Raw genomic sequence first — 16,453 nt, 5'->3', positions numbered from 1 at the left:
GTAACAATAATGATCATCTCTCTAATCTAGAAGAGAGATTTTTCAATATCATTATCCATCTCAACAGTACATGATGATATTAAACTTCCTACCATGCAGATAACAGCAGGAAGTTTTAATTCCGTGTTTTACAGTTAAGCATTCTTGTTCTGTAACTGAATAATTCAGTTTTTCTTAATTGTCTACTCTGATAAGCTACAGGGTGTTATTTTTCATTTTCATTTAACCTGAAGCATCTGAGCTTAGAAAAAAAAAACTAATATATTACTACGTGTTATTATTGTAACATATGATAATTTATTTCTGACGAGTCTCCGATTTATTACATTTCGTACGTTACGTACTACTATTTCAGATAACCAGAAGTTCGAATTTTAGATCAGTTGTTAATTGATTGTTAAAATGTATTAAATTTATATTACTTGCCAACAAAATTGGTACACAATTTTCGTTTTTAACACAAATATATTTTAATATAAAAATTTAAAAACAGTACAATTTATAATAATTGTTATTACAAATCATGGTTTACATAGAACGGTTTTAACAAACGTAGAGTCAATACTAGTTTAGAACTGAATATTTTATCGATGGTCCAGGTCCACGATGAGCATATTAATTCTGAATTAATAGTGTCACGCCTGGCTTAAGTTAACGCTTTTTTCTATAGCTAACCTCACACCAGTTAGAAGTTCACTTCTTCCAGCGAAGATATTTAATATCCTCGTAGAAATAATAAAATCCGAAGTAATATTTCACTGAAGTTAATCGGTTTGTAATTTTCAAAATCTATAATGTTCCTGGTCCAGTTTTGTAGTTTTCCGACTGATAGGCGTTAACCACATTTAAAGCTTCCTAGGCCTATAGTACATTAACTGTAGTTGTCCAACAGTACTACTACTTTAGGTTAGCCGTTTTTGTATAAGAATAATACAAGTTTGTTGAACTTTTGTTAATATTCTCGCATGCCTTCGTCAAACAAGTATTGTTGATTTTTTACACTCACAAATATTCTATATATTTTGAGACCAGGCGGGACTTGCGCAATACACGGTCAATGACATGCGTCACAGGCAAAAAGTAAAACTATACAGAAAGAAGCATATGTATTATAATAAACGCACAACGATAAATCAGTTAGAATTACTATCAATTCAAATTGTGGTACAAATCTTCTTTAAAATCCTACAAAACCTGTATATGCGTGGATGTATTTCACTCTTTTAGGCAATGGATAAATTTTCAAGTTTCTTTGGGTCAGTCTTTACACCATCTGTGGTTACCACCTCTGTATTCTACTTCTCCTTTTTAAAAAAAATATATTTACTTGGCTTAAGCTTCAAATTTGCTTTTCGCAATTTAACAGATACATGTATTAATCTTACTAGGTGTTCTTCAAAGCTTGCCGCGAACACTATGACGCCATCTAAATAGCAGAAGCATTTCGTATCTTGTAACCTGACAATACGACATCCATTAGTCTCTGAAGGGGCATTGCATAAGCCAAAATGCATTCTAATAGATTGGTATTTATCTGACAGTAACACAAAAGCATCCGTAGCTTAATGTTCTTATGTTTCTTATATTGCTATAAGAAAAACACACACATAATTTTTTTTTCAGTATAGGTACAGTTAAATGCAAACTGTCACTAATTTAACATGGATAATATTAAAAATATATGCATTTTCTACAGACACACTGTACCAGAAATGTTTTCACTTGAACTTAGTTATGTGGTATTTAATTAAATAACAGTTTCAAACTTTGAGGTAAATGAAATACTACAATAAGAATTCCAGACTCTAGTATGTCCATAACCACTAGTTTTCAAAACAGTTAAGAGTATTACTAAGCAAATATTCAAAGTAAAGAAAAGTTATGTTCCTGTTATAAAGTAACATTATTGTACTAATAAAACCATTTAAAGTCTAAATAATTATTCTCATATTTATAAATTAAAAAATAAGAACAGTACTTTTATTTTAAAAAAATATTACTGAACTGATTTTTTTTAATTCTAATAAATGAAAAAATGCCTGCTCTGAACAAAAGTTAATTATTACGCAACATTTCAAATTTAGCAACATTAAAGTGAAACACAAAAACGGTTAGTAAGAGGCTGGAATGTATTTAAAAATCCTTTGTTTTTTATTCACTGAAGATAAAATTCAAATTTAATATACAATAATGTCGTTTTCTACCTATTCAATGGTAAGTGTACTGACTTACAGCACTAAAATATAGGGCTCGATTCTCTGAAGTGAATACAGTGCATATATTTCATTATATAGCTTTGTACTCAAACAACAACTGATGTTTTCACATATCAGTAAATGTATCGCTAACGTGAAGCCGCTGGAAGTTTATTGGCAGTAATATATTCGAGATTTCAAAAACTTCTCATTGACGTAATTTGACAACGTAGATATACTTAACAAGGAAATAAAAGTAATAACACGTCTTTGAACTACCTTCAACTGTACAAATATGGTAAGGATCGTTTGCAAGGGACCATATTTCTCAAATAAGTTCATCTAGTTTGTCATGGAACCTATACTGTTATAACCATATCTAGATTTAATATTTATTGCTCAGACTTATACTTAACTATATATACCATGGCCACGAGGAGTGATTTTGGTACATACAGAATAACATTCTTAAAAAACTCACAAAGTAGGTTTAGATCTAGAGGTAGAAATTTTAGGCTTAGCCCAGACTTTCACTTGAATACACATGACCCTACATAACATGGACACAAGAGCTGAGTTTAGTATCTGACGAGTACGTTCTCTCCAAATATCATTTGACAGATCTAAATCTATAATTTATAAGTGTAGCTTAGTATTTCCACTCAAGCAGATAATGCGACCTTGCCTATCATAGCTAAGAGGCTTAAATTTAGAACGCAAATCATAAATATTATTTAAATACTACAAGATAGATATAATAGAAAAGTAGAATTTGCAGACCTAGACTTCCGCTCGAGTAGACAATCCGACCATGGATGCCATTGCCTCGAGCAATAAACTTGGTACCTAGAAACAAATATTTTATAAATATCACTAAATCTAATTGTATAAGTAGAATTTTTAGGTCTAGCTTAAACCCGCTATTGTACAGTGGTTTTTAACCTTGTTGGAGGTACTGAACCCCAAAAGTTTCGTACTTACATTCACTGAAGCCGTCGTAATTGGAAAAATAAAATATGATTTTTTAAAATTCAAAACATAAATAGGTATTTTATTAGTGCACAAAATGAACCATGCATCAGTTACACACAATATCACTGTGTTTAAAGAACAAAACCAACAAAACATGAATTTCACACAAAAACAAAAACATAACTCAATGAATATTTACTGCAAATCAATGTGACTTTTGCTGTTGCCTTTCAGGGACAAGTTCAGAAATGCGCGGCTTCACCTTGGCAAATGCCACTCTCATATCATTTTCGCAACAAAGTCTGTTCTTTTTCTTCGTTTTTATGTCTACCATCCTCGAAAAGGAATTATCGCAAAGATACGTTGTAACAAACGGTATGAGTATCTCAAGGGCTTTCTTAGCAATAAGAGAGTACGCTGCAATTTGGTGACACCAAAACGTTGAGAGCATTGTTGTTCTAAAAAGTTGCTGTTGAACCTGGCTCTGCTGAAGTTCAATGATTTCGCCGAGGTATTCATCATTGACATCTGTTGTCGCAACGCTAAACGTGAACGGCTGTCTCACCCATGCTGAATATGACTATCTGGTGGGGAAGTATTCGTCAAGAGACTTTGCGAGCTCATCTAAGTGCATGGCAATTGCTTGTTTCAGTTCCTCGGGTACAGAAATGTCTCCGATTTCAGACACATCTTCGATCTTACTTACACAGTCGTCCAGCAGGGGAAAGTTTGCGAAGTTATCATTCTCTGTTCGTCGTTTCCATAACGGTAGCTTTTATTGAAAAGCCTTCAGGTTTTCTTCTGTTTCGATGATGTTGACTCCACTGCCCTGCATCTGTTGATTGAAATGATTGAGAGAATTGAAGATATCGGCCATGTACGCCAAAATAAGAAAGAACTCAGATTTTTCAAAGCAATCTGCATGACAATGTTGGTGCTCTCGCAAAACAGGGCTAATTCCACACCCATGGCAAAAACACTATTCAGCACCTTTCCCTGGGATAACCACCGAACATTAGAATAGTACAGAAGTACCTCGAATTCAAAACCCATTTCATTACGCAGCTCTTTGAAGATGCGGTGCTTCAAGGCACTATTTCGCACAAAGTTCACACATTCCACTACAATTTTTAATACTTCTGCCAGTTTTGAAGGCAAAGTTTTTGTTGCCAATGCATGCCTGTGCAGAACACAGTGCGTTACAATGATGTGTGGTGCATCGGCTTTTACCAGCGCACCAGAGTTTCGTCCCAGCATGACTGGAGGTCCGTCCGAACAAACTGCAGAAACCATATCCCACGAAAGATCGTTGTCTCTGAAGAAGTCATCCACAAGTTTCTTCACGTCGGCTGCCTTAGTTGTTATTGTAAGAGGCTTACAAAATAAAAAAATTCTTTTATTTCGTTGTTCTTCACATAGCACACAAATAAATTGGCTCAGATTGGAAACGTCAGATCTGCAACTACTTGAGACAAGATGTCATCGCTCATGTCATCTATTTTGCTGCTGATGGTGTCATTTGAAAGAGGAATTTAGGATAACATATTTTCAGCTGCGTTGAAGATGGCGAATAACATGCTGGGAAAAGCTTTTAAGTGATTCACCAATGGTGTGTGGTTTGCCCTGCTTTGCGATGAAGTACGCAACTTTGTACGATGCTGTGAGGATCGGTTTGTCGATGGGTACAAAGCCGAGAACAGGCAAAGTAGCCTTTTCATCGAACTTGGCTCTCTTTACCTTGAATTCAGCAAACGTTGTGTTCTTGTATTTCCCATCTCCATGCAGCTTTAGGGAGTGTTCTCTTAGTTTTGCCGGTGCAAGACTAGAATTGCTCAACTTGGCATTGCAAATCATGCATTGAGGACCCTGACTTCCATCATGTTCCGTTATACACGTGAATCCATATTGTACGTATTCGTCCGACCATTTTCTGTTTTTGCTCTACATAGTTAGTATGAAGGGATTGAAAAATTAGGAAAAAAATCACAAATGACGCACGAACACTACAGTCACAAGTCGACTGCTAAGCGCACGAAGTACCCTGCAGCACAGATATTAAGGTCAAGTGATGTGACGTGATCAGCCGCAGCCAATGATTGTCAAGTGGAGCATGACGTCATGAGTCATACGAGCGGGGTGAACGGAACGGACACACACACAGTGTGTGTGTGTCTTGACCTCCGCGGAAAACCCCTGAGACTGACTCACCGAACCCCTGTGGTTCGATTGAACCCAGGCTAAGAACCATTGCTCTAGTAGAAAACACGCCCGTATATATCATGATCAGTGGAGCCTAGCATATTATATGAAAAGTAAATATTCTATAAATATCACAAGATGGGTCTGGATCCTCTGTTTAGAAATAATTAAAATGCTATATTCTGACATGACAAGATAACTAGTGTTAAGTGTTATAATTTATCTTGGACGAGTCTCTGATTTATTATGTTACGTACATTGGTATTATGATTTCAAATAATTGGAAATTGAACTTAGAAGTTATATGAATATCGATATGTATCAAATGTAAGAAATTTGCCAACAAGATTAATACACAGTTTTCTTTTTTAATACAAATACATTTTAATATACAAGCAACAATACAATTTATAATAACGATTATTACATATAATAATCTGTATACAAATGTTTTACTAACACGCAAACAGTATTAAGTCCTTTATCTGGTCTGGAGCTGAATACTTTCTCGATGGCTTACGATGTGCAAATAACTTTTCTTGTCAATACGCTGATGTACTTCACTTGATGGGAAGGCTAGCTAGCTCTATTCTTTATCGCCCAGCGTGGCCAGGTGGGTTAGGGTGCTCGACTCATAATCTGCGGGTCGCGGATTTGAATCCCCGTCACACTAAATGCGCTCACTCTTTCAGCGGTAGGGGCGTTATAATAATATCTTCAATCCCATTATTTGTTGGTCAAAAAGTAGCCCAAAAGTTGGTGGTGGGTGGTGATCACTAGCTGCCTTCCATTTTATCTTACACTGCTAAATTATAGACGACTAGCTCAGATATCCCTCGTGTAGCTTTGCGCGAAATTAAAAAACAAACAAATCTTCAATACTCAGTTCACAAGATCGGGTGGGATGGTTTGTGTGTGTGTTTTCTTCTAGCACAGCCACATCGGGCTATCTGTTGTATCCATCGGGGAGTATCGAACCTCTGATGTCATTGTTATAAGTCCTAAGACTTACTGTTTACCCACGTGGGAACGTATATGATGTAACAAACATAGTAATGTTAGAAAACATAATATAAAGTTACTGTTCTCTACTATATTTTCTCTTCATTAGCAAGCTGGACCAGCTTGGCCTGGTGGTTAAGGCACTTGACTCAAATCTGAGGGTCGCGGGTTAGAATCCCCGTCACACCAAACATGCTTGCCCTTTCAGCCGTGGGGGCGTTATAATGTGACGTCCAATCCTTGTGTTCGTTGGTGAAAGAGTAGCCCAAGAGTTGGCGGTGGGTGGTGACGACTAATTGCTTTCACTCTAGTCTTACACTGCTAAATTAGGGACGGCTAGCGCAAATAGCCCTTGTGTAGTTTTGCGCGAAATTCAAAGCAAACCAAACCAAACTAACTGCGAGCTTTCAGTAACTTGCTGCCCCATGTAGGCTAGGTAAGAGGGCCGAAAAAATATATAACGAAGAGAAAATTTAATGTATATTTCTTAATATCAGTTTCTCTACGTTAAAAATTTAAAACAACAAACAAAACAGTGGTTGGAGCTCTATTTGCATAACCTATTTGTTAGAATAACAACTGTTATGGTGTGAATATCTTTTGCTCGCAAAGCGTGATTATTTTTCATGACAAATTCTATGACGGGTCAATGGTAAGTTTATGACTTAAAACGCTAAATTTCGGGGTTCTATTCCATGCAGCAGATGAAGCGCTCGTAGCCCTATTAAATATATTACGAATAAGGTCTAGTTTAAAACTATTTGCATCAACCGCTTCTGGGACAAGAATGAAGTTGTAGGATATCAAATTTGGCAGATCGTGACATTCAGGGACGTAGATTCTTTACACCCAATGGAGGGGGGAATGATTTTTGCAACCACTTATGTGGACTGCTCAATTTGCAAATTGGTAATCTCTGATTACGTGACTCCTGAAAGCTTAAAACATGCAGTCACAGAGTAATCTTGTTGCCACGATACTTGCATGTATACACATAAGCCTACTGACTGATACTTACGAACTATCGCTCAGATCGAAAAGCTTAGAAGAACGCCTATATTAAAGATGTACATTTCGGCTACTGAAAAAGCCTACATTTAGGCCTAATTACGTAATTCGATTGGTAAGAACACGAGAATCACAAGAACAAACACACAATTTGTAGGCCTGTGATGCAATAAAACAACTTAACAGACCAAACTGAAGGTAGGTATGATTGTATGGACCATACCCCCACCTAAAATGAAGGGGGGTGTATATCTCCTATCCCCCCAGGATCTGCGCCCCTGGTGACGTTTAGTTGTAAATGCAGCAAAAGATGGTTCTTCATGCGATAAGTAAGCTAAAAACTTGAACACCACAACGTTTAAAAAGGTACAATGATTTATTAAAACACACCAAGTGTTTAATTAGCAGTAATTTGTGTGTGAAACCAAAACAGCTAGTAAAAGAAATTGGTTTAGACTGTTATTTAATTTTAGACACTGCAACTTACAAAATAAAATCTCCATGTTCCACACTTTTAAATTTTTGTTCTTATATTGGTTGAGATTTAAAAGTTTATCGGTTTTAACTGTTTTTTTTTTAATTACCAAACTTTAGACTATTTGAATCACGTGCAAGAGAAGGTTACCACGCACTTTCGAAAGATTTGGAGTGAAATTGATGAAGTATATAATGCGTTGTTCAACGGCAGACACTACGCTCATTTTTGTGTCATACTAACTGTACTAGTTCCAGCAGTTTAGATAAACCAAATATAAATAGTAATTCAATATTATTTGCAATTATAATTTCAAAAATATTTCTAAGTGAATATAAACTTACGCTTACTAAAATTAATGTACATAAACTGTTTCTTTCTTATACTCACACTTGTGAAATAGTGATAATAAGCTAATTACCCATCGAGTATGCCTAAATTAATATTACCCTAATATATTTTGTTAGTAGTTAATTAAGAAATACGAAAGTAAGTTAATGCATATTTTTAGGTTCAAAGGCAAGAAACGTTTTGTAGGGTTAACAATAACAGTTAAGCTTGCCATTGCTATATCAAAATATTTTAGGGTTAAAATGTGTAAGTGTAACTTTCTGCAGGTACGTTATGGTATAAGGTAGCCCGTTTGTTACATAAAATATTTAACTACAAGCTACTGGAGCCAGAAAACAATCTAAACATTCAATAAAAATAAAAGCAAGAATACCGTGGGCTTAGGTCTAAGTTGATATTAAATTTTAGTTAAGTTGAGCTCAACACTTTAGGCTCACAAACAATAAAAATATTTATTTAGCCATCAACATTATGAGATGAGACTGCTTTTTATTATAAGCTTTGAAATTAAGCTTTGTTGTTAGATCATAACGAACTATATAAACGAATACCATTCAAACTTTTCATGAAAAGCAATTAGGACTGTAAACTTTTCAGACTCGGATTACGTAGTTATAGATCTAACACTCAATTATTGTGACCTAAGCCTAAATCTATAGAAAACAGGATTGTTGTTTTTTTGTCACGTAACGAAAATGTTAACGTAGTTACACAACAGTTTTGGCGATTACGAAAAACTTAAAAATACAAACATATTAAAGGTAATAAGTGAAATAGCAACAATGTTGCAATTGTTTAATGATTATGTTAAGAACTTAAATACATAAATAATATATTGTTGTTTTTTGTTTGGAAATTTCGCACAAAGCTACTCGAGGGCTATCTGTGCTAGCCGTCCCTAATTTAGCAGTGTAAGACTAGAGGGAAGGGGCAGCTAGTCATCACCACCCACCGCCAACTCTTGGGCTACTCTTTACCAACGAATAGTGGGATTGACCGTCACTTTATACACCCCCACGGCTGGGAGGGCGAGCATGTTTAGCGCGACACGGGCGCGAACCCGCGACCCTCGGATTACGAGTCGCTAGGCCATGCCGGGCCAATATATTGTTGAAAAACTTAAAATGTGGTCTAGATTGAGCGTAATAAAATGTAAATTTCAGTTGTAAAACAACTAGAAATTGACGTTACTCCAAAGTAAAAATAGTAAAATGTATTTAAGATGGCAACTTATTAAAATGTGTTATAAAAGCAAGCTTACATTCACAAAATGGTTAATTATTAAATTTCTTAAATTTTAGTTTTACTTTTGTATAATAGGTGTCTCTAAGAAGATAACATTTGCAATGAAAGCAGTTTTCATCATACTTTTGACTATCTCCAAGTTACACGCACTTAATGGTGAGTTTTCTCTAATATCGTTTTACATTTTAAATATTCTTGTTTTCACAAGAGTGGTGTTATATTTGGCTTTGGCATTTGAATCTTGTTTTTAAACTGTATCTGTGATATATATAAATTTAAGTAACTGTTACGGAAAAGAAATGCTAATGAGAAACACTAGCAAATAACACACGAAGTAATCACCAACCATATGCTTTGTAAATACTATTGTGATTTTCAATCGACAAACTTTTTTAAGGATCAAATTGTTATTTTGTAAATTTTAACTCTGCTTCGTTTCTTTGTGTCATGTCCGTTACAGAAGTTGACTGCAATGAGCCACTATCGTTGTCTGTTTCGAATCCTATTTGCACACTCTTAGGCCCATTTACTGTTTTATATTATTGTCACAACCAATTATTTTTGTCGTTTTGCCCTCTTTCCTTCTTCTTTTCCTTCGAGCATAAATTTCTGTATTATCTCGTTTTGCCTTTTCATTTGTCTAAAATATACTGTTTCCCTTTGCTGTAAGGTGCCCAGGAGTTCTCTTTTTATGTTTAGTTTTCTTAAACTATTTTCATTTGTTTCTCTACGATCTTCTTCCATGTCTTCAGAATATCCACATTTGAAATGCTCTCAGTGGTGACCTTGTTTAACATTTGATGATTCTCATTTTTAGTTGGATATTTATTTTTCCTGATGTCAGAATTTGTTTAACAGTGTGAAAGGCAGTTTTTTGCGATAGGTATTCTTATTTCTTCTACACATATATCACCTTCTGTGATTGTCTACGATAAAGATAGCTTTTACTTTCTTCTTGTTACATTTCGTTTATTATTATTTTAGCTTCAGGCTTTTATTACTTTTTTCTTTTCCTAATGGCTACTGTTTTTGTTTTATTAATATTCAGTCAATGCTCCTCGCTTTTTCTTCTATTTTATGGACAGTTTGTTGGGTCCTAATTTTCGGGCAATAGCGCTGTATATTTTAGGTTATTTACATTCATGCTACCTATGGTTATCTCTTTTATTACTTCTGTGTCTCTGAAGACAATTTCTGTATGTTTGTTAAAGAGGTAAGGGGATATCACTTATCTTTCTGTTACAGTTCTTCTTAGTACAATCAGTTACGACCACATTTCTGTCATTTGTTCCCAGTACGGGTTGCTGTTCAAATGGCTTCAGGGAACTCTATGAGCATAGTGCAGTATCAGTCTACGTAAAAATAATCAGACACTACAAGAGGCACAAACTGTAGCAGATTTCAAAGGTTCTGTTATTGTTTTTTTCATTATTACACATTTTATATTTACACTGTAAGATGCACACGTATTAACATACTATAAGGGGTTTGCTTACAACACGTTTTATCTAGAAATATGTCAGGCACAAGTTTAACTAACGACATGTGATTTTTGTGTTTTTTTTTTCATTTTGAGACTATTTTTCTTAAGTGCTATTATTTTTTACATAACTTGCTTGATTCTGTTATTTTTTATCATTTCCTTAATTACTAGGTTCATTAAATAATGATTTTGTGTGGAGTGGAGACCATGTGGTTAAGAAAACACAAAAAATGATGACTCTGAGAGATTTGAAGATAAGATCTGTCAGTGCCAATAGATGTCCTTTTTCTTCCCTTCCCAGCGAATTGTTTATATCGTCTAATTGCATTGAACATCCAGACATTGTTTGTGACGTAAAATGCCCTGAAGGAGGAGTGTTAGAAGGTCCAGAAGTTATTATTTGTCTGCCATCTGGACGGTGGTCAGCCATACCAACATGCGGTAAGTACACAGTTTATATTATTTATCGATATCATGTGGCCGTCGATAAAACTTCGTAACATTAGGCCATAAATAATACTACATATATTTAGCTCTAACGTTTCTTACATGCGTAAATCAAAGTTAATACTATTCCAGCATGACAGGGCACTTTAGTTATTGTTTTATTTTCATGTTCTACTTTAAAAGTTTTAGTTCTTTTTTCTTTTTCAATTTATATTCGAATAACATTAGCTTTGATAAAAATAGGTGTTTCAGTAGACTCACGGAGAGTCAGAATGAGTTGAGAAAAAACTTGATTTACAATGCTAAATCCAGTGTTCTATTCTCCATACTAGACAAAGCGCAGAAAGCCTGTTCTACAGCTCTGCGCTGAACCAACCAACCAAACAAACAAACAAACGAATTGCGAGAAAAAGGAAAATTAAGTATATTTTTGGAAATGTTAAAGTATGTAAATGATAATATGATAATAAGTCTACCACCTGCGTGGTTTTATTTATTTATAAAGACGTTTTAAGTCCTAATATTAAAAAAATAAAAATGGAATTAATGTTGAATTTTGTGGCGATCAAAAATTAGATTACATGTGATGTAGAGAAGTAAAAAGCTATTGATATACCTCAGCCCTTCTAAATATCAAAGCACGAATTGATTGGTGTACTTATTGTTGAAATGTTGAAACTACTAGAGAAGTGTTTAATTAAACATTGGGCTCGGCATGGCCAGGTGGTTAAGGCACTCGACTCATAATCCGAGGGTCGCGGGTTCGAATCCCCATCACATCAAACATGCTCGCCCTTTTAGCTCTTGGGGTGTTATAATATGACGGTCAATCCTACTATTCGTTGGTAAAAGAGTAGCTCAAGAGTTGACGGTGGGTAGTGATGACTAGCTGCCTTCCCTCTAGTCTTACACTACAAAATTAGGGACGGCTAGCGCAGATAGCCCTTGTGTAGCTATGTGCGAAATTCAAACCAATTAAATATTGAAGTTTGGATATTTGTTTACACTATTGGAGTGATAATATAGGGGGTAATGCTCATAAGGTTAATAATTATTGTGGTATTTCTTTACTTAACACAATAGGTTTAATGTTTACTGATTACTGTTTACTGATAGTGTAAACAACAGAGAGAAAAACTAGACAGAAGGAAAAGGATATAGTGCAATAGTTGGAACTTTTGTAGAGTTTGCTGCATAAATAAATGTGTATGTATGAAAAGGTTGAATTATTTGAATATTATGTAGATTTTAATCGAATACTTAGGGTTTTTCAGAACGGCTAGGGATCCGTAGATTTTATGCCAATATTTTGATGTGGGGAAAACGGGAGAACCCCTAGTAAACCCACTTTCACTCCCTGGGCTCTGATTATTCCAGGGAGTGCCTGAGCTGTGTGCTTGAAGTGGAGATGGTGGTTAAAGTTCCTTTGCCTGAAAAAAGAAAGAAAGCATGTATGGTTACAACACCAAAACATTACATATGTAAAAGGGAGGATGATGGGTGCCCCACATCAAATCGAAGGAATAAGACTATGGTGCATTTAATGTTGTATTTTAGTCACTCATACCAATGCTCAATTAATAGTAAATCTCCCAAGCCTCAACAACATTACAGTATATTAACAGTACTTACAAGCAACATTTTTTTTTTACTTTGTCCTTGTAGTACAAAGACCATGTATTTTATTATCATGTAACTGCCATTTTCAGTTTAGATATTCTAACCCTGCAACATCTTTGCATACATCAATAAAGCAGGGTATTGAATAAACTGAGATTTATAAGACAGTCATAAGTGGACAGGGCTAAACAACCATCACTTGGATAATTCAGCACCAGCATATCTCAGATTTTCCCATCTGAAATAAACATCTGGTACCAATGGGACCAAAGGAAAATATGGGGTAAAGAGTGAAGTGGAATAATCCTGTCAGCATTTATTTAAAGATCGTTGTGAATAGCCACCTGTCATCATTGTTACACGTGATTGGTCATTATATCACAGAAAAACAACATTCTGCATAAGGATGGTGGAGCATTCAGCTTTCTACTTTAAGGAAACTCTTTTCTGGATTATTGAAAACAATGAACTGAATACAACAGAAGATAGTCATCTGAATGTAAGTATCTAGGACTCGCTAAAAGACGCCTCTAGTCGAATCTAGTATAAATCTGTTAGGAGGATGTTGACTTCCTGGCACTATTAAGTTGAAAGTGGCAACCATGGAAGATCTTCATTGATATTCAGAAGGAATGAGACAACTCAAAAACAAACTATCATATGGTTTGACTAAGAAAAGGAAAATATATAGGGAATCAGTAGGAGAGAGTATACCCAAAAGAATATTGGCAAATCAGCATAGAAACTCTCTTCTGCATCTTGCAAGGCAGTTACTCTCCACATAAGAATTCAGTGCCTGCTATCACTGTCACTACCCTTAAAATTGTCACTTAGTACTCAACTCAACAAGATGCAGATAATGAACAAAGTTCTGCAGAAATCGTTTTTCAAAGATTAATCAGTGTGTATTTTCAAGTGTGCAATAGAATATTAAAGATACAAAACTTTTAGAGTATGAAAATATTAAATCTGCCATTGAGCTTAAAAAGCATATTATGCACAAATTGGTAACTATAATGCATTGAATAAAACAGTTAAAATAAGGGGATTTAATAATTTTTGGTTAAAAAAAGAAAAACTATTATTATAAAATAATTTCAATCACACTATCAGATAATTTTTATGTAAATCAGACATCTGATAATCTGTTGTTAGAGGTGGCTTTACTTTCCTATAGTTCATGGTAGTTCACCTCAATAGATGGTGCAGTTATCACGAATAACAATACTTGGCACTGATGTTGCATGTTAAACTCAGAGTTTTAATTCATTCTTGAGATATTTATGACAAGGAATGAAAGAACTGATTCCATTACTCTTCACTGTCTCAAGTCATTGAATAGAAATCAAAACTTTCACCACTTACATATTTAATGGAAATGAAGTCCATTAAGCATGCAGGCTACGTTAATTGGTCAATTTCTTCCTCATCAAAGAAGATGCTTATGAGTTTAGCACGATTAGAGAGGATATTAGTCATTAGAATGTAGTGGTGTATTTAGGTAGGGGCTAGAGGGAGCTCAGTCTCAGGGCCAATGGTCTCAATTGGAGCCCAGTGATAATCTTATTCTATGTAAAATTACATGGGATGTAGGGCCTACAAAAACCATTAGCCCCTGAACCCCCACAACCTTAAATCCGCCATTGTTAGAATTGAGTTCTATAACAAATGATAAATCGATATATACCTTTCTAGCGCTTTCTAGCGTTTTATTACATGTGTCTATCCTTTACAAAATGCGGTAGGTTTACCTATATCTAAAGAATACATTTAATTTAATAGCTTCTAAGTTCCCATCATAGTTTGAGACATCTCAGATAATTTTTATGAAACACTGAAACATGAATATTCAGTTTTCAACACTTTACACACACTAGCCCTTGCAAACAAACGAATTGCAGGTAATGTTTCTGGCAAAAGATAATTTGTATTCGAATACTCTTCGTGTTCATAAAGCATCTGACTTAAAATTTCCCATCTATTGCTTGAAGCTGACCAAAAATTATAAACCTGTTGCACTAACATGAGAAATATCTCTTAGACAACATTCTGCTGGCATTCACTTACATTTATCTAAATGTGAAGAGTATATATAAGGAATCAAGTTGTGACTTTTGATGCGAGATTTTAAACCCAAGTATTTACTCACCATGTTATTGGCGTTATGGAATAGTTGTCTCGTACAATTCTTTATATCAAGCTTTAAGTCCTTTAACAGCTTTAATACAGGCTGTTTTATGTCTTTCACTTCATGTCTAGTATTGGTTAAAAAGTATATAAAACTTTTGAAGAGCGTATATGTGAACATTAACTGATCAGTATTCATGATATCTAGCGTGGAATCTATAATGATAGAGTAATTTTAGTTTTAATTCTTCAGTAATAAAATTAGTTAAGTGAAGATGTTTTTAGAGAAATAAATCTATTACATATATTTTTGAAAGATAGAAAATGTTTCGCGTGTCTTGATTTACATTTTTTACATGCTTACATAAAAACGGATCAAATTTAGAAATTACTTGTATTATTCTCAAGTAATTGCCATTATCGTCTTTCCCAAAATTGTCAATTTCGTCAGCTCGGCTAGACAAAACCTTTACTTCTAACAATTATTAAAATTACCAATTTCCAGTAATCTGCACGAGGAACAAAAACTTGTATTGTCTTTATGCTCAAAAGATTTACCATGTCCAGTTATATGTTTCTCTCTTTTCATATCATTAAAGCTGACACCAGTACACACATTTTCTCTTTGCAGATTCACAAAATCAAATCTAGTCTTGTTTCGTAACTTCTCCGTTTATTAACTGAGCAAAAACGAAATGTTTTAAGGAATATCTTGCGCCAAGATCGTGGTAGACACTTTGATTTCGAAAAATCTATCTTTTCGAAAATTTTTTTGGTGAACTTTTCGTTATGTAAACCCAAAATAAATTATATATTTTCCATTTTGCGGATCTAGTAGCTCCTCGTTCGTAAATAACTAATAATTTCAGTAGAGATATATTGGATGAAAGTACATTCGCTGGGCAGTGATCCACTTTCTTCGGCTTCCAGAACTGTAGATTCATTCGATTGCCTTTGCAACATCTCACCCTTGTGTGAAATATGTTCACAAGGCTAACTTGACCTACTTTCACCTTCTGAAAATTACTGCTGCTGCTCCTAGCGTGGATTGCTTTTCTTTTATGGGTTGTTTAACTTTGAAAATCAAGTTAATGCCGGAACGTTTATAAAAATTCAACTTGTTTTTCATGCTGCTCGAGTTCTCTTTTTCTGTTTTGAAAACGAGACAGTTTTCTAGCGGACTTTATTATTAAAATTTATGATAGGAATTTTTCCTCACTAATCAAATTTGAATTAGCTACACAAGTTAGTAATAAAACGATCTTCACCTGTTAATAAATTCAATCGCGAAAGCGCTTATAAGATACTAAAACAATCGGCGATTAAAGG

At 34.6% G+C, this 16,453-nt stretch overlaps 1 protein-coding gene across 1 annotated transcript in view; it reads left to right on the top strand.

Annotated features, from left to right (window-relative positions):
- LOC143245573 (uncharacterized) overlaps positions 1 to 16,453 on the top strand; it is a 55,934-nt gene that overhangs the window by 26,411 nt on the left and 13,070 nt on the right. The window contains exons 5-6 of the mRNA XM_076491932.1: positions 9,523 to 9,603; positions 11,102 to 11,371. Of these exons, the coding sequence (XP_076348047.1) occupies positions 9,523 to 9,603; positions 11,102 to 11,371 (351 nt within the window). The remainder of the gene's footprint in view (positions 1 to 9,522; positions 9,604 to 11,101; positions 11,372 to 16,453) is intronic.

The sequence above is a fragment of the Tachypleus tridentatus genome, chromosome 2, assembly GCF_004210375.1.
Source record: "Tachypleus tridentatus isolate NWPU-2018 chromosome 2, ASM421037v1, whole genome shotgun sequence".
NCBI classification, from domain to species: Eukaryota; Metazoa; Arthropoda; class Merostomata; order Xiphosura; family Limulidae; genus Tachypleus; species Tachypleus tridentatus.
Note: the sequence above shows the minus strand (reverse complement) of the source record. Positions and strands in the feature narration are given on the sequence as shown.